Source organism: Echiichthys vipera (genome assembly GCF_963691815.1).
Source record: "Echiichthys vipera genome assembly, chromosome: 7".
Lineage (NCBI taxonomy): Eukaryota > Metazoa > Chordata > Actinopteri > Perciformes > Trachinidae > Echiichthys > Echiichthys vipera.
In genome coordinates, this window is record NC_139832.1 from 30,551,720 (window position 1) to 30,571,809 (window position 20,090).

The 20,090-nt window shown below is 41.5% G+C and overlaps 1 protein-coding gene across 1 annotated transcript in view; it reads left to right on the forward strand.

The window, feature by feature from the left end:
• Nucleotides 1–15,734: 15,734 nt before the first annotated feature.
• Nucleotides 15,735–20,090, forward strand: part of sf3b3 (splicing factor 3b, subunit 3) — a 40,160-nt gene continuing 35,804 nt past the window's right edge. Inside the window, exons 1-3 of the mRNA XM_083915965.1 lie at nucleotides 15,735–15,853; nucleotides 16,497–16,633; nucleotides 19,575–19,730. Of these exons, the coding sequence (XP_083772091.1) occupies nucleotides 16,564–16,633; nucleotides 19,575–19,730 (226 nt within the window). The 5' untranslated portion in view covers nucleotides 15,735–15,853; nucleotides 16,497–16,563. The remainder of the gene's footprint in view (nucleotides 15,854–16,496; nucleotides 16,634–19,574; nucleotides 19,731–20,090) is intronic.

The following is a 20,090-nucleotide window of genomic DNA, read 5'->3' on the forward strand; positions in this document are numbered from 1 at the left end:
CACCCACAGTTCATAGTTATATCCATTATATTATATCCATAGGAACAGACTGGTTTCCCCCAAGGACTGCAACAATGGCGTCTTTGGGGAGCCCAGTGAGCCCCTGGATGTTTCAGGGAGAACTTCGATGACGCTTACCGCAATCTCAAAGCTGATTAGCTGTCGTGGCACAGCTTTACGCGATGAGGCAATAGACTCGATGGACACTTCATCGCATTGATCTTATCGCTCAGAACTTGTCGCCTGAAGCGGCATCGCGTGTCATAGCGTCATTTACATTGATTGTACTGTAAATGGCAGCTTGACACTTTCATCGCCTCCATCACTTTTGGTGTGAATGCGCGGTTAGAGGTCACTTAAAACACTATTTGTATGACACCATGAGTTTATTTACGCGTGAATTAATAGACCCATCTTATACACCACTGACTTTCAGTACAACACTGAGTCGTGTCACCTGCAAAAGTTTTCTGACGACTCGGCTGTTGTTGGGTGTATAAGTGAGGGACAGGAGGAGGAGTACAGGGCACTGGTTGACAACTTTGTGAAGTGGACAGGACATCAGCAAGACCAGAGAGATGGTGATAGATTTCAGGAAGAAGAGGAACACGGCTTTCCAACATCTGTGCATTCTGGGAAAGGATGTGGAGGCGGTGGAGGATTACAAGTACCTGGGTGTTACCATCAAGGGATATGCTGAGGACCTGTAAAGACGCCTACAGGAGGAAGCTGGAGGCCAAGAACAATGTGAGGAATGTGTGGACTGGTATGAAGCAGATCACTGGGTGTAAGGTGAGCGGCAGACAGTCATCAGGCAGCCTGGAGAGGGCAAACGAGCTGAACAGAATCTTCAATAGGTTCAGCTCACAGCCTTCTGTCGTCTCCATGACACCTCCAGACCCCCACACACCCTCACTGCCCCAAATGCTTCCTCCCCTCCCCCCTCAATCCCCTGCTGTGAGCTCTCCTGTGCTGCACCTCTCCTCCTCCTCCACCTCTTCCTCCTCCACCTCTTCCACCTCCTCCTCCTCTGCCTCCACCTCCTCCACCTTCACCTCCTCCTCCATCTCCTCGTCCTCCACTGAAGACACCAGCAGCCTCCCCCGCATGACTGTGACTGCAGGCCAGGTTAGGTGGTAAGTGATACAGGAGCTCCACAGGGGACTGTACTGTCTCCTTTCCTGTTCACCTTATACAACACTGACTTTCAGTACAACACTGAGTCCTGTCACCTGCAAAAGTTTTCTGACGACTCGGATGTTGTTGGGTGTATAAGTGAGGGACAGGAGGAGGAGTACAGGGCACTGGAAGACAACTTTGTGAAGTGGACTGGACTGAATCACCTGCGGCTGAACATCAGCAAGACCAGAGAGATGGTGATAGATTTCAGGAAGAAGAGGAACACGGCTTTCCAACATTTGTGCATTCTGGGAAAGGATGTGGAGGCGGTGGAGGATTACAAGTACCTGGGTGTTACCATCAACCACAGACTGGACTGGAGATCTAACACTGAAGCTGTTTACAAGAAGGGGATGAGCAGACTTTACTTCCTGAGGAAGCTGAGATCCTTCAACGTGTGCAGCAATATGTTGGAGATCTTTTATCAGTCTGTGGTGGCCAGTGTACTTTTCTTTGCTGTGGTTTGTTGGGGAAACAGCATTGGCGCCAGCGACACCAACAGACTCAACAAACTGATCAGGAAGACTTGCTCTGTGATTGGCTGCAAACAGGACACTCTGGAGGCTGTGGTGGAGAGGAGGACACTGAAAAAACTGTTATCCATCATGGATAATCCTCTCCCCCCTCTCCAACTCACACTGGTCAGACAGCCGAGCACCTTCTCCAAAAGGCTGCTTCAGCTTCGCTGTCGTAGCAACAGATTCAGGAAATCTTCCATCAACCAAATCCATCACTTTTTATAATAACTCTCTCACCTCTGCCTGACAGAGAACTCTGCTCTCTCTACTGTTTTTTTCTTCGTTTTGTATATATTATTATTGTTATAGTATATTTTGCATATTTTGTTGTATAAATTATTATAGTTTATTGTTTATAGCACACTGTGCACTGTATATATACACTATGTATATATTGGATTCTATTTATGTTATGTACAAAGTTTTTATTTGCTGACCCACTACTGCTGTTACAAAATAATTTCCCAGTCTGGGATCATTAAAGTAATTCTATTCTATTCTATTCTAGTTCAGTTTGACATCGATTTGATTTAAATGGCGTTTTGCTCTTTCACGCTCCATCTGCGATTGTGTGGGCTTTTATCAGTGGTAATAGAAGCCAATGATTAGTAACTAGACAAACAAAGTGAATATAAATGGACTGACATTGTCTGTTACCTAATCTGATGGTGTTTGACTAGCAATGCCATTTCTATTGAAGAAACCATTAGAGACAAACATCAATACCAGATAACAGTCAGTGATGTGGTAGACAAATGAAGATTAACACAAACAAAAGTCAAACCAAACTGATTTCCAGTAATTCATATAAATGGTACAGAACACTGCAAAGTACATGGCTTTCTTTTGTTTTACACCGAGTGGCTTTTAAGTCAAATCTTCTATCTGTGTGATTAAAGGAGTTACATGTGTGAGGAAGCTAACAGTGATATGATAGAGTGTGTGTACGTATGTCTGTGTGAGAGGAGTAAAATACCCTTACCGTAGGTAGTTTAACATGATAGGATTATGTGTGTTTGTCCATGTGCGTGTTCGCCTGTGCAAGTGGTATGTCATGAAAGCTCATAAACTTAAATCTGCAGTCGCCGAGTTTTGCAGATCGAGTTGACTCAGTCAAATTTTGAATGTTTGCAACTCTCATGCCCCTCCCCCTCTACCACAGAGCAATGGAATAGTTTCATGATGAAATCATGTATTGAGATATTGTGATACACTATCACATCTTCTAAATTGATGATAACAAGAACACACTAACTCAAAAGAAATAGGCTTTACCATGTGGTTATTTAGATATTATTTATTTAATGAATTACCAGAGAACATGCTATCTTGTCATATATATCGTTATCGGGATATGAAATGACCCATAAGGTTTTGGCTATACTATCTAGCCCCAATCCTAACTATTATTATAAATTGTTGTGCAAAGCATGAACTTTAATTCCTTTACATTTAGATGACCACACACAGAATCTCCCCAAAGAACCAAATTTAACTGCAGACAAAGTTTTGGATTTGTAACTTTTTAATATTTCATTTTGACCGGTAACTGGTTTTTATTTTAGGATGTCTTGATGGTGAGGGTACACACACCAATCTAGTATTAGGGTATGACATCATTTATTTTTAATTTATTTAATAGGGACATTGCATGTTAATGAACATCAGTATAAAAATATAAGATATAAACATGCCGGTGTTTGCAAGAATGGTAATTTATGTCTGTAGTCCCTGGACAGGTGTTAAAAACAGAAAATGACAGTGTACTGATACAAATGCACAACACACAAGCAGAAATGGACTTGATTAACAGCAGCCACCTGCTGAACACTGGTACATTTTTGGTAGCAGCCGTTTAGTTTGTATTTTCTAAAAGCCTTATCATGTCTCACGTTAAATAAACAATATGTATAATATACAGCACTAGACAGCAGCACCTACACTTTCAGTTGAAATCACTGCACTTAAACAAGAGCTTGGTCCTATCCGAACTAATACTGCTATCAATGAGATATGTGAAACTAACAGAATTTGTATTCAGATGTGAAAAACTTTTCTTTTTCTAGTCAACACATTACTGTTGCTACTTTGTTGTTTACTGACTCTGTGGGCACTTCTGGGGTCGGTCACAAACTCTAGGAAGACTTGAGGCATTCCACCGAAGGGAATTACATTTCAACTCTGCTCTCAGTATTCTCAGAATGGAGCAGGAGTATAATGAGCGTGTGTGTGTGTGTGTGTGTGTGTGTGTGTGTGTGTGTGTGTGTGTGTGTGTGTGTGTGTGTGTGTGTGTGTGTGTGTGAATGTGTGTGCACATGGTTAAAGCTTAGAATCCTATTAGTAAACCTTGGCTCTGTGCTAAGTCCATCAGCTGAAGTCTGATGTTTTGTGGTAGATGTTAGGCTTGAGCACTGAGACTCTATGTGTGTTACAGATGTTAAAGTTCTGTTTGATTTGTCATCCGTCAAAAAGTTTGTTTTGTTGATTAGATTGTCAATATATATCAGACAATGGGTCAAGTCATAAAAAAATGACATGCTTGCCTAGCAACCCTAAAGGTGCTCTTGAATGCTATGTGCTAGGGACGGGCATTTGTAGAAATTACCTTGATCGATCATCAGGAAAATTCATTTGGATCAATTATTGATTAATAATTATAATTAAAATATTTATAAGACATTAATATGCCCACCAGCAGTCTGTAGTTACCACAACTCTCTCAGCTCCAACCCACTTTTTTAACAGCTCCTGTTTTAGTTATTTGTAGTGGGTTTCTGAGTCTGGTGAAGGTACACTGTGAAGGATGGCAATACGCTGGTTCAATTAAATTAACCAGATCTCGAAAACCTTTGCCCTCATTAGTACTAATGGCCAGCAAATCCGTCTCAATCAATTTGTATATACATGTGCTTCGCAGCTCCTCTGTGTCAAGACTGAGGTGGTGCTAGGTTGCAAGCAGGATGCATTAACGTTAACCAGATGTACGTTGTGTAAGTGGTGCATCATTGGGGTTGTTTTCATGTTGTGTTTATACATGGCTTCACAGTGTTTGCAGTTAACCTAACCATCTGTTAGTTTGAAATGGTCCCAGGCCAAACTTCGTCTTGACCTCAGTTGGATATCTATGGCAGCTCGTAGGGAGCTGAGTATTTCCTTTTCTCTGTAATAGTTAAATATCGCCCCCGTTGGTGAGATGCCTCATTGCTGCCCTTTCGACATGAATTGCATTGCTTGAAGACTCACTACACAAATTCTACTTGATACAAACGTTAGGGCGATAAAATTTAACATGATCGACAAAATCCTAAACAATCAATTGTCGATCATCGACACTCTGAATAAGTCGCTAAACTGGTTGCTAGTAACATTTTTATAAATAAAGTTGCCAAAAAAGTTCGCAAAATCTAGTGAGACAGTGCTCGCCTGGGAGTGCTTTGGGACGGGGAAGAGGCTCCCAGCAGCACCCTCAGCTCGTTGAGGACACTAACTGGTGATTGGTGCATCAGAGTCCAAAAGTCTCCACTAACACCAGAAACAGGGACACATTTGTTTCTAGGATGGAGGAGGATTTGGGAAGTCTCCAGATTTGGAGAGTAACTCTCCGGTGTTTGGATTCTCCACAGCGTCTCCCCGTCTCTTCTTCTCTGTTTTTGGTGTATTTCTGTGGCAGTTACAGCGCCACATCCAGGCCTGGCATGTGTACTGCAGGGTTTTTAGTGGGTTTCACTGGTTTCCTGTGGACGCAGAGATTTCTTGAGCCGAGTCCGTGTGGACGGAAAACTTTTTAAGAACGATGGAGAAATAAAAGGTCTTCTGATCGTGTGGACGTACCCTTAATGAGCATTTTTGTCAGATTTAAGGCTGGAATATCAGTTCTCTCAGACATTTTTACAGCTCTACTCAACACTTCAGGTGAGTGGAACGACGACTCTCTGACACACAAACAAACACACACACATAGATGTGCTACGTGACTCGCTAGATTCATTTTCACAGGACAACAATGCAGGAATCAGGACACCATAGATGCCGTAGCTTCATAAGCTTACGGTTATGGAACCACATTTATAGCAAAATCTATCATTCCCAACATCCTTAGTTGCAATAGCACGAAGTGTTCAGGAGATATGAAGTGTTTTGTAATATAAGCCCTGCTCACAGAATTTGAGCAAACTTTAAGGGCCAACGATAGAAAAACTGTATGGAACATCAAAAACTAAATCAGAACCGGTTTTAGGCGTGAGTGCGCCCTAAACCTCTTTTAAAGCCAGGAAAAATACAGAATGGACCACATCCATCTTGGAACTCAAGCTTCATTTTGAATTTAAATACACCCTGTAAAGTTAAATGAATCGTTCACGGTTATCGGGCCAGGGGTGTTACTTCTTCTCAGATCATCCACCCATTTTTTAAACTGAGATGGGTCCGAGCAAAGAAGAAGAAGAAGAATTACTTTATTTTTATCCCACACGGGGAAATTCAATTTTCACTCTTATTATCATACATGTTACACACACAGGCCCGAAATACACACATGCACAACCAGGACCTATACATGCAATTGAGGAGAGATGTTAGAGCGAGGGGGCTGCCAGTGACCAGCGCCCCGAGCAGTTGGGGGTTCGGTGCCTTGCTCAACAGCACCTCGGCAGTGCCCAGGAGATGAACTGGCACCTCTCCAGCCACCAGTACACGCTCCATATATGGTCCACACAGGGACTTGAACCAGCGACCCTACGGTTCCCAGCCAAGTCACCTATGGACTGAGCTACTGCCGCCCCCCAAAGGGGGTGGAAGTAAGGGGGTAGAAAGTATGCAGCCAACCCAATAACTGTGTTATATACAGTCACAAAACTTTACAGAGGGCTATAATTCAATATGACTTTTGGTGGAATCGTATTGTGATGAAATCATATATCGGGATAACGTAATACACGATTATGACATCCATAACATACAAACATGACATAACATGACATACAAAAATAGGCTTTTCCATGTGGTTATTTTATTTAGAATATTTATTTATTGAATTACCAGAAAACAAGCTATATTGTGATACATATTTTATGTATCAAGATATGAAATTGCCAATAGCAGGATGGAAGATTTGGATTTATTGTGCAACATAAAGTTGAAATCAAAATGAAGGTTGAATTCAAAGAAGGGCATGATCTGAGCAAGGAGTAAGGAAAATGCAAATTATTCTGGATCCTTTCAGTAAACTGCACTGGACGGGGAATGCCAGTTCCATTAGTAACTGTCACACTCCTCTGTCAGTCATTGTCTTAAACCGGCCCCAGGTGAGTTAAAGGGTTGTAAGTGGCTTCCCTTGGATCTGAAAATGAGAGGACCAGAAGTGCCTGCAGAGCAAATGAAACATGAGCTTAGCAGTTTCGTGTGGTTAGAGGCATGCGGCTTATTAGAAAAAAAACTGGTATCAGATCAGTAATCTACTGTTCATCAGCCGAATGCCCACAGCCCAAACACTTCACATTGAAAAACAAAAGGCACAATTGGGCGGGCAGACTTTATCCTCAGAGATGTAAAAAATTGAGACGGTGCTGATCGACAAGTAACCTCCAAGTAGGGGTGAAAGAATTACTCGAGTAAATCCAGTTAATTGTTCCACCATTTTTGCGGATGCACACCACTACATCCGGATTTCAGCTGGGGTAAAGAAGGGTAAAGAAACAGCCCGCAAAAGGCAGAGAATGTCCAAGTTTGCAATCATTTCAGACAACAAGGTGCAATGCGGCCACTGCAAGCACAACAGCACGACATCGATGATTCAGCATCTGAGCCGAAAGCAGCCCGTTATTAACGACACTTCACCACTGCTTCTCTTTGACGAGTGACCCTGTTAACTGGGGAGTGCGTCTGCGGTTGCCATAGTAACTGCAGATGTTGAAAACAATAAAAGAATACGTAACGTTAGCTGTCCTACTGAATTCATCTATGTTTAGTTTTTCATGATGTTAAACATAACGTCACCTACCTGATCAGTCTTTATAGTTTGGTTTGAGTAAATGTGTCAGTGGAGTTTTGTACGTTGTTGTTGTTGTTACGGTAAACAGGAAGAGAGAGAGTTCTTCCTGACAATATCTTTCTCTAATTTATTTTCTAAATTAATCTATTTGTCTTTGAAACCTATTTGAGTAAACATGTGCGTAAGGTGGAATTTTATGCACCACTTTGAATGGTTTAAATACTAAAATTATTCATGGTAAATTGCGAGTGTATTGACACACACACACACACACACACACACACACACACACACACACACACACACACACACACACACACACACACACACACACACACACACACACACACACACACACACACACACACACACACACACACACACACACACACACACACACACACACACACACACACACACACACACACACACACACTTTTGCAAAACAGATTTGATACGGGCGTGTTTTATGCATAGTGTTATATGTATAGGCTACGCAAAGTTTGCAAATTAATTTTTTTCAGCAAAACCTTTCCACCGAGCAGAGGCAGTTTCTAAATTCTCCACAAAATCAGAAGGGATGATGAAAGCTTACCCAACCACATTAACAGCATTTACTACACTACAGCACTGTATTAACATTAAAATGTTAGGGAGCCACTGATCTTATCTAGTGTCCATTTGCAGAGAAGAGAAGAAAAGAAAAGAGAAGAAAAGAGAAGAGAAGAGAAGAGAAGAGAAGAGAAGAGAAGAGAAGAGAAGAGAAGAGAAGAGAAGAGAATCTCCCCTTACAATCTTTCACTGAGCAGGCGAAGCTGTCCCTCCATCTACTCCATCCTTCACAGCACTCTGCTGTTGTCTCTTAGCAACACCACCAGGCAAATCGATGGAGGGGAAAAGAGAGCGAGAGAGAGATGAATGAGGGGGTTGAGAGGACAAAAGGCGAGTGAGAAGTGGAAAGAAGCGGAGAGAAGGGCAAATGAGTGTCAAGTGTACGACGAGAAGGAGAAGAGAGACGAAATGAAATGAAGGTGTAGGGAGGGAGGAGAGGTAAAAAATAAAGAAAGGGGAGTAAAAGATGACTGGGGGAAGAGAGCTTAAATGTCAAACAACCAAGTCTCTGCACTCAGTGTCATCTGGGACCAAAGTGTCAAGGGACAGGGCCTGTTGCCTGTACACTGACTGCTAAACACTTTTGTAGAGTTGGGTTGTAAAACAAACAGAGGGCTCACTTGTCCTGAGCAGCCTCCTCCCTGAACCAGATTTGTCTTCAAAGTAGATGTAAGACTAATTTACTTAACTTTCCCCGCGTACACATGACATACATTATGCAGAACACAGATTAAATATGGGGTTCGAATTAGCGTTCAGTTTTTTTGTGTTACTCAACTGATGCGAGCGACAACAAAGCATCTCCGGCCGGGCAGAGTGAGGTGTAAAGAGCCGATGGCCTCCTCCGCCACCTGCGGCAGACACTGGCGGAGGAGAAGGATGCTGCTTGCCCTGTTTAACCGAGCCGTGTCTGCCTAAACACCGTCAGGCTGTATCACAATAATGCTTTTAAAGGCTTACCTTGCTGTGCCGGTTGGGTTTCTGGGTGAATTCCCAAATCAGCATTGGTTCGACCGCCGGTCCTTCTCAGCCTCGCTCGCCGCCGCCGCTGCCGCTTATCTCGGGCATCTCGTGGTTCTTGTCCGTATCATGTAGTTACGTTGTCTGGACCTAAATGACCGTGTTTGCCCACGCTCTAAGATGCAAAGCCGAACGAGTAACGCAGTTTCAGTGGATAGCGACAAAAAGACAGCCGCCGTTTGACCGGGGCTAAGCGAAGACACCGGGTACCAGATGTTGAAGAGGCTCCAGGCTGGTACTGAACAGGAATGAGTGATGAAGAGGACCGGGGACTGGGCTCCGGGACAGGACGGCCCTCCGCGACGAGGAGCAGGAGGCGGTGTCGGTGTCTTCCTGGGAGGGAGGGGCGGACGGTCCTCGTGAACACCGGTGGTCACCGCTGTCATGGATTTATAACTTCCTGTTCTATCTTTTCACAATAAAAATGTTGCGTGTGGTTTTAAATCTATGAACACATGTTGTTTATTTAGATTTGTTTTTATTAAAAGCTATATTTTTTACAAACAGTCATTTTGAGGGGTAGAGAATGAAAGTATTGCTTTTCCATAAAAACATATATTTAGTCTGAATTAATATATATATATATATATATATATATATATATATATATATATATATATATATATATATATTTTTTTTTTTTTTTTTTTTTTTTTTTATTGATTTTTTTTGATGGGTTTGACACTGGCAGGCAGGCAAGTTCATTTGTACAGCAAAATTCAACAATTCAAAGTGCTTTACATGAACAGTAAAAGCATTGTATTAACTGCCATAACATATAAGTCATATTCACATTACTGTAGATATTATTATAGTTACTGCTACTTTATGGTTGCTTGCATGTCTGGGACTGTTTCTCTGACTGTCTTTGAGTCCATCTTTGTCTCTCTCTGTCCATCTGTCCGTCTTTTCTCTCTTTCTTTCTCCTTTTCTTCCTCCCCAACCGGTGCAGACAGATGTCCGTCCTCCACAGAGCTGGGTCTGTCCGACGTTCCTGTCTGTTATAGTGAAGGTTTTTGTTGCCACCGTACTCTACGGGGGAATTGTTGGGTCTATGTAAATCATAAATAAGTCATAGTGTGTTGTCTTTACCTACTCTGTAAAGTGTCCTGAGATAACTTTTGTTATGATTTGACACTGTAAATAAAATGTAATTGAAAATTGAATTGGGAAGAAACGCATGTAAAATGTAATTTAAAAACATTGGACAAGCAAAATTATTAACATTTTGAGAAAGGTGTTGGAAAACATATTGAATGACATTTGAGTGAAAGATCATTTTCAAGACATGTAAAGGAAGTTACAGTGCAGTACAGGTTTGACAATGACTTTCTGTCCCGTTCCGTTTCCATGGTAGCAGCCAATAGCGTTGGGCGTTGCTGGTTGCCATGGTTGCTGGTTGTTGTTGCTACAGAAACAAGAATCATGTTGAGTTGAGAGCTAGCTAATGGATTCCACAGAAGTCAAATAAAGACTTCCAGTTGAAGACTGGTTAACGTTAAATACTGTTGTGGTAAATAAATTAGTCCAAATGAGTGGTTCCTCTGTTTGATTCATCACTGACATGGAGCAGGCTGATCACTGACACACTCTGCAACAAACCTGGCAACCCAACTGCTGGAGTTATTTTTTGCTGTTGGGACTACAATCTTGAGACACTAGATGGAGGTGTTCTGCTCATTCTACATAATCAACCTTTAAGGGAAATAAAATATTATAAAACCATAAACGCAAAACAAATAACATTAGACCCATGCAGAATATTTATTCATTTTATTTTACCTTTATTTCTTTGTTTATATTTCATCACATGCTGCTGTAAAACCAAACGCAAATCATAAAATATATATAGCCTAAGTAAATCAAATTCATACCAATCCTTACATCTTTATGGAAAACCTGTGGATTGCTTACTCCAGGTAGGGAATGAGTCCTTACCCCAAGTGAAGGAGTTTAAGTACCTCGGGATCATGTTCACGAGTGAGGGGACGATGGAGCGTGAGTTTGGCTGGAGAATCGGAGCAGCGGGGGCGGTGTTGTAGTTGCTCTACTGCACCGTTGTGACGAAAAGAGAGCTGAGGAAGGCAAAGCTCTTGATCTACAAGTCAATCTTGGTTCCTACCCTCACCTATGGTCATGAAAGCTGGGTCATTACCGAAAGAACTAGGTTGCGGGTACAGGCGGCCGGAATGGGTTTTCTCAGGAGGGTGGCTGGAGTCTCCCTTAGAGAGAGGGGGAGAAGTTCAGCCATCCGTGAGGAACTCGGAGTAGAGCCGCTGCTCCTTAGCGTTGAAAGGAGCCAGTTGAGGTGGTTCGGGCATCTAGTAAGGATGAACCCTGGGCGCCTCCCTAGAGAGGTGTTCCAGCCACGTCCAGCTGGGAGGAGGCCTCGAGGAAGACCCAGGACCAGGTGGAGAGATTAGATCTCCACACTGGCATGGGAACGCCTCGGGATCCCCCAGATAAAGCTGGTCAATGTGGGGAATTTTGGGGTCCGCTGCTAAAGCTGCTGTCCCCATGACCCAACCCCGGATAAGCGGTTGAAGATGAGAGATGCGATAATTAATATTAGAATATGCAGCAGCACATCTATTCATAGCACTCGTTTCAAACCCCAGTCTATTGATTGTTAGGTAGAATTTTATTTCCCTAGACAGTTTTAATAGGTTAATGAATCAAATCCATCTGTATTATAGTGGAGAGCTATAATAGCAGCACTCTCTGTTAGATCACTTCTGTGGGCAGTTATCTGCTCTACACGCCAAGGCCATATTTCCTCTTGGCGCCTTCAGTCTGACTCTCTGCAGGCTGCAGACACAGCTGCAGGGTTAGACGATGACGCTCACCGTCACTGGGGTTACACTTTGCATTTCCTAGCTGGTGTGAATCTTTATCTCCATGTTTATGTATTATAGACAATGAGATATTTGCACATCTCCTATTGCTGTCTCAGTCCACCTTCTAGTAAAAGAGTCTGATCTTTGCTGTTTGAGCCTCAGAATTGAGGTGGCCTCACGCACTACTTTGTGTTGACGACTCTTCTGTTCTTCTCGATCAAGAATGAATAAACTCCTTTCAACAGAAGACATCCAGGACTCTGGTACTTTGAATTATTTTCTGGCATCGCCACAAAAGACATTGATCCGTCCCATCTCTCAATCTGAAATGTTCTGTGCAAGCTAAAAAAGAGGATTCTCTGTCAGTCTATAGTCTACTAAAAATAGATTCTAGAATGTAGGTGACTGTATTATCAGGGAGTGGTTGAAAGTTCAAAACTTCTCTAAATGTAATATCTTCACTCACAACCAGTACTGATAAACAGAAAACATGACGGGGGAAGTTTGTCCACACAAAAAAATGCTTGATCTGCTCAAAAAAATAAGGCCTCCCCTCTCTCTCTTACCCCATTTCCTGTCCGTCCTATTTAATAAAAGGCTTGGAAAACTGCCAAAAAGATCTTAAAACAAATAATAATAAGGCAAGACAGGTCCTTGTATAACCTATTTATTTATTGTGTACTATAATAATACATTGGTAAAGTCAACTTAATTTTATTGTGTGGAACAAACAAGTTTTCTCTTTGTATAAACAACTTATTGTTTTGCATAGTCAATACATTTGCAAGTAAAACCAACTTCCTTTTAGCATTTTTTTTTTAGCAAGTCATCGTTTTGAGCATATGATCTGCTTCTTTTTTTATAATATCTATTGTCAATAAGTTGTTAGTTTGCTAATGCAGTAAGAGGGACAGAAAGGTCTCAGTGACGTCAAACATTAAATGTTACCACTATAAACGGCCATGTTCTGAACAGACACCTTACAAACCACAAAAAGTGACATTTGCATTTTGGAACATAAAACAGCAAATGTATCCAGCTGTTGAGTCCAGTCCACTAGGCATGATGGGAAATGTGGGCCTTCCTACTGAACAGTTATGTTGGAACAGAGTAAACCGAATAAGGCCAGAGTTATATCGCTTTTAGAGGTGACATTTCACTGATTACCGATATGGTGGCTGATCATTTGTGAGCTGGATTGAAAATAGACCTTTTCTATGCATTGTTCACAAATATGACTCCGCTCACAGGTACTCAAAAGGCTGCTTTCCTAAACTAACAGCTTTATTAAAGAATAATTACACCGATACTAGTATGTCTGGGAAAGGCCGATAACAGCTGATAATATCAAATGATGGCTATATCAGTCCAACTTCAAAATCCAGCAAGATTATTGTTTGTTGAGTGGGTAGGGAAGATTGGCTGGGATTGCATACTGTTAAGGAAAATGTCCAATACCTTGTGCTTTGAACAAATTTGAACAAACGACATATATTAATCTAAAGACAAACGTTTTATTTTTTTACTTTTTATTGCTGGTCTCACAGATTTAATCATGATACATATACATCTATGCAAAAGTAGAGAAACCATCGCTAAACAGAGGAGCAGGTCTGAGACACCACTTACCTCAAATTTACAATGCTGCCCTTTCATCCCTTCAGGAGATTCAACAATCTAACATCAAAGAACAACTGATCACAAATGACTCCAACGACTGTCGTTAAGACTCGATAGAGCACTAACGAAGTCCAAACCTACTTCCCACCAACGACTGCCACTCTAACGACGGTCGTTGGCAATTGGAGCACAAAGGGTTCCAGTGACATCATCGGCCTTGTGAGAGGTTAAATACCTGGATCTCCACACCAGTTAGTTGGACCAGTCCCAGCCTGGTCAGATGCGTACATGAACTGATGAAGCCTCTTGGATGAGAGGTGAAACATCTTCCTACACAAATAACCAAGTCCAGTTGCTTTTGACTGAAATTGCTTTGGGGATAACGATGACCTGGACAAATGAGAACATTCACAGGCTTACACATCGACTCATTTAGATTTTTGTTGGTGTCGGCCTATACTGGCACTTTTGTTGCCAGTCACAAAATGAAACATGGTTTTGCAACAAAGGTGATTTTTCAGTGTGGTGACACTGTTGCTCACCAGGTTGCCAAAACATTTGTGCTCAGTTGTCATTTCTGGCTCGGTCAGCACACTAAATGGACCATAGAACCGAGAATCCATCCAGGCGGACATTAATTACTGTCGCAGAGACTGGTTGTCTTCTTACAGCAGCCTATACATCCAATCCAAACATTAGTAAGTCAGAGTCAAAGAGTTTCAATAGACGATCTCTAGATCAATGGTCTCCTTTGTGTTTGTGTGTGTGTGTGTGTGTGTGTGTGTGTGTGTGTGTGTGTTTGTGTGTGTGTGTGTGTGTGTGTGAGAGAAAGAGAGAGAGCGAGAGGGGGACAGGATTTGTTTTCTTTTTTTTTCGAATGTGAAAGAAATAACAACATAAATAGAAATAATGTAGAAAATGACAAAAAACAAAAACAAACAAACAATAATAAAAAAAATCTTTTGCCAGTAATAAAACACAAAATAACCAGCAAAATGTTTAAACTGTTTAACATGTCCCAAAAGGAGTAATAAGAAGCAAACTTATCTGATACTACCCCTCTCCATTTTCAAACTTTATCACATATTGAAATCCTTTTTAAATCTATTTCATGATCGTTTAGACAGTTTGACATTTTGCCTAGACTTTGCTTTTTTTAGTCTCATCTTAATAATCTGTGTTTATCACCTCCTTCTTCCTCTTTCTACAATTCCTTCTTTATACCTCATTTTAAACTGAACCAGACATTGCCTCCACACTCATGTTGCTTTGAACATTATTTTTGCCATTTTTAATGGTATTGTTTTTGACTTTGTATTTTCAGCTTTGTAAACTCTTCTTATGTCTCTTTGTTAGTTGTGGTTGCAATGCAGATGTATAGGTGTTTCCCCAGACTTCTGCACAGTAAATGATTTATGGCAAAACCAGGGAACAGTATAGAATATGTAGTGACTTGTGATCCAGAGTATGCTTAGCTTTGCTCAATATTGAAACGCTTCTTGACAATTTAGAGTGTACATGTTTTATGTGAGATTTCAACCTGACCTTATCATCTATTATCGAACCGAGGAAATTAATTTCATGCACTCTTTCAATTTCCACTCCCCATAAATGTATCTCTTCCAGATAATGTATTTTAAAATTGCAAAAGACTATGATTTGAGTCTTGGACAATTAATTTTTGTCCAACCAGCCTATTCTGTCCAATACAATGGTCATCACCTCTCATAGTCTCTGCAGAGGAGCATTTTTTATTCCAAACATCATAAGACCACAATGGGTGAAGCGTATAAATCAAAGGGGGAAACAATATCCAAACAATAAATATAGTAAGACATAGATTTCGATCCGTTATTTCGGTCTTTGTCGACATCTGTTGGAGATTAGACGCTACTGCAGCTGTGGCCATTTTCTGTCAGGCACTGTGTGGGTCACCTCACATGACGGCGAATTGGCTGACGAAGGACCCAGTAACGGCGGCGCGTCGTTGGCTTCGGCTTCCCGCAGTAACAGAGGGATTGTTGGCGTAAACTAAACTTTATCCATCTGTAATCAGAATCATCTCATCTTACACGCCGGTAAATATTATTTTGTACAAATCTGCAGCGTGTTGTTGATCAAATGAGTGCTGTATGCATGTAAAGTGTGCACGCTCTAAGGGAATATAGCACGGAAACGGGATAGTGTCGCGCAAAAGTGGCGCTTTCTATGAATGGGCTCTCAGTCCATTGAATACAAGTTAATGAGAGAGCTGTATAAGCTAGCTGTACACGGATTTGACCAATTTGAATGGTCAAGACTAACGGTTTACGACGACGTGCTACCCTGGCTTTACAACAGAGGAGCTAACATTTGCAAACACTCGTAATTGTTGGTTATTCGGGCTTGCTGAGCAGAAACTTCGTCTTCTGTTGGCTAAGCTAACGTTAGCAATGCTCGTCGGATATTGTCATGTACACTTAACACCAACACCACAAGTTCCGCGTGTGTCCCGCAGGAATGTTACCCCTCTACTGACTCTTAATGGCTTTATTTGAGGAGTTAATTCTGATTTCACCACATTGCTACTTCCTCAACAGTGCACCTCAGTTGTCCTTTGAATATCCCTCGTCAAGTCAACACACCGTTAAGACACGTTTAAAAGACTTAAACTGTTAATATAGTATTAAGAGATATTACATAGGTACCAATGTTTCTCTTTTTTCCATTATGTCGCTACAGTTCTGAGCTAAGTGCTCTGTTTTGCAACCCCTGAAGAAGCTTGTGGGCAAGCCCCAGAGAGGGAGCCATGTTTCTGTACAACATCACCCTGCAGCGCGCCACAGGCATCACTCATGCCATCCATGGAAACTTCTCAGGTGAGACAGCTGCCTACCTGTATACCTATATGTTCCCCCTTTTTAAGTACAGGTCCTATGTTCCCAGCTTTGTATGTAACCGGGGAACATTAGACCCTTTTTTTAAGTAAAGGTCCTATGTTCCCCGCTTTGTATGTGACCGAGGAACATCAGACCCTTTTTAAGTACAGGTCCTATGTTCCCCGCTTTGTATTTGACGGAGGAACATCAGACCCTTTAAAGTAAAGATACTATGTTTCCCGCTTTGTATTTGACGGAGGAACATCAGACCCTTTTTAAGAAAAGGTCCTGTGTTCCCCGCTTTGTATGTGACGGAGGAACATCAGACCCTTTTTAAGTAAAGATCCTATGTTCCCAGCTTTGTATGTAACCGGGGAACATTAGACCCTTTTTAAGAAAAGGTCCTATGTTCCCCGCTTTGTATGTGACGGAGGAACATCAGATCCGTCATCATGTTCCCCGCTTGTCACAGAAAAGGGTCCCGTGTTCCTCAGTCTCTTATTTTTCAGTGCCAAATTTCCTAGCAAATAGGCCTGTGTAGACCCTAACACTAGCCCCTAACCGTCTGAGGATTTGTTCTTTCTAACTGGACCTAGAGTCCGTACTGAACTGGGAAAAGGGCATTGAGTTCAGCTGCAGAATGAACTGAACCTGAAGGAGCTGGTTTCTCTAATCCAGTAAAGGGCCGCTGTGGCTGCAGGTTTTCATTCCAACCAAGCAAGAACACACCTCTTCCAACAAATCCAACTGTGGGAAGGCGAATCAGTTGGTTGAATAAGTCTAGCCAGGTGTGTTCTTGCTTGGTTGGAATGAAAACCTGCAGCCACAGAGGCCCTTCACTGGGTCAGTTTGAGACACTTTCTCTAAACAGATTTAAATCCCTTCTTATCAATGTTGAAACAGACCCTTCTGTCTGTAATGCTTTGTTTTGTGATGTTCTGATTTTGACTTTATTTTTATGTTCTGTTTTTTCTAAACTTTGTAATTGTGGAACTGTGTTGCTGCCTGTCTTGGCCAGGACTCTCTTGTAAAAGAGATTTTTAATCTCAATGATACATTTTCCTGGTTAATCAAAGGTTAAAAAAAAAAAGATGTCACCCCTAACCCTAACTAAATGCTAAATTAAATCAGCAAAGCAGAGGCTTATGCGACCTGGGAACATAGGGATGCCCCCCTTCTTTTCCCGTTGGGCTAGGTTGTCATTAGTATCTAATTTTTCCATCTCTTTTGTCAGATCTATGAAGAGCTAGAGTAGGGGTTGAGACCAGCCCTTGGGGGTTGGGTAGTCAGTGATTAATCGGGTGTACGATGTCCAATGTGTTCCAATACCCATAATACTATACTATGAGTATACCAGAAAAATATTTAGTATGTGCGAATGCTAGGGCAGGGTATCACCACTGATTTCCAAAGTAGTTTCAGTTCGATCCCCACGGTCCTAATTTGATTTCTGATTCAGTTCAGTATTGATTCTATTAGGGGTATTTTGGTTATAGAACCAACTTTGCCTGGATATGAATCAGATTCTCAGAGAACTAATGCTGTTAATTGTACAAGGAGCCCTCTAACCTCGTGCATAATGAAAACCAATGTTTGCATTAAGAACTGACCCCAAAGCAGTTGAAAGGAAAGTACTTTTTATTTAACATGAACACATTTCAGCAGTCAACGCGTAAGATAGAGGTCAAGGAGCCCCTTTTAAAAATGACCCTGTCAGTTTTTCCTCACCAAAATGTAGTGGAGCGTTACTCCCCCTACCCAACAAGCTAGCATAAAATGTCTATTAATTTGATTTGATTTAGAAAATCGATTTTTTTTAAATCCACCCAGAGCTGTATGCGTTGTATCTTTTTCGATCAAACTAAAATATCGCCCAATTCTGTTTTTATCAGTTAGGTACATTTCCACGGTTAGGCACATGCTCAATTTTAATGTCACTGAAAAACCTGTACATGCTTTTATATCATCACGGCTCACAACTCTTTATTGGCTGTCCTAACTCACACTCAGGGCCCATCCACACAAGGATGCGTTTTCCTGTAACCGCACATCTTTAGTATCATTTTGGCCGACCATCCACACGCAGCTGGTGTTGTCCGAGCCTGAAAACGGTCTTTTTTTGTAACCAGGTCCCAGAGTGGGAAAATTTTTAGAAACACTAGGTTTTCCTGTCGGATGAGACGGAGTCACCGTGAAGTCTGCCTCGTTGGAGGCTGCCGGTTCCAGATTCGTTGCTGCAGACCGTGCTGATACATTTTTTAGTAGTTGCGTTGAAATGGTCAGTAGATACTTGGAAATACATTTTCCCTTGATGCATCACTCCTCCATGTCAAAACAAGACATACAAAACCTATCGCACAAGTGTGAGTGGACTAATCACAAATGTGGTAAAAACTGTGGCCCAGTACAGGCCTGCACACCTACACAATACACATATGTCAAATGCAGTATGCTAAAAAAAAAAACAGGATGTCCTCACTACAGCCCGTCTAATTTTGCAGTATGCAAGCCAGCATGTTATTCTGGCTATTCTGACCCACAATACTAACTATAATACATACTAACATACATATTAATGTACATACTGAAAGTAAAAAGATCGAGTATCAGCTTGGAACTCAACAAAAGTGTTGTTGGGCCCTAAATTGATCAAGATGTGTTTTTATGTGGAAAAAGTTTCTGTAATGTAAAATGAAGCTGTGCAAGGTAGGCCTGTCTACTCATTGGTCTGTGTTTACATATTGTAAAATGTTAGTACATTCTCATTCTGTCCATTAGGGTGATTGTAATTGTCAGCATTCTGTACATATTCTCCATGCCTGTCATCTTTTCTGTCTTTTCCAAATGCAAGCCTTTGTGTTCAGTTTGTGTTTATATGTGGGAAGAGAGTGTTTGTACTGTCGTGTTTGAATGCTGAAAAGTCATGTTTGTGTCTTGGTAGGAACCAAGATGCAGGAGATTGTTGTTTCCAGGGGAAAGATTTTGGAATTATTGCGGCCAGATGCCAACACGGGTAAGGTGCACACTCTCCTCACAGTTGAGGTGTTTGGCATCGTGAGGTCCCTGATGGCCTTCAGACTCACTGGTGGAACCAAAGGTACGTAGCCAAGGGTGCATGCACCACAAAAATGGATAATAAAGTTAAACACACTACTCTGAATGTATTCATGAAAGCAAATTTCACCTTTTAGCAAAATTTACTGTCTGAATCCAAGATAGCTCACTTTTGTATGCTGCGTTTTTGAAATAAGCATGACTGCCTTATAGAAATAAATTGTTGTATTAGCTTTATGATAAACTGAAAGCTGATGTAGGTAACTCATAAAAAAGTTTTTCCCATACTTGCTGAAACTGTCACTATATAATAAAAATAATAATAGTAATGCATTTTATTTGTATTGCACTTGACATTCAACTGTAAGTCCTACAGAGCAGAATAGAAAAAAATGAAAATAAG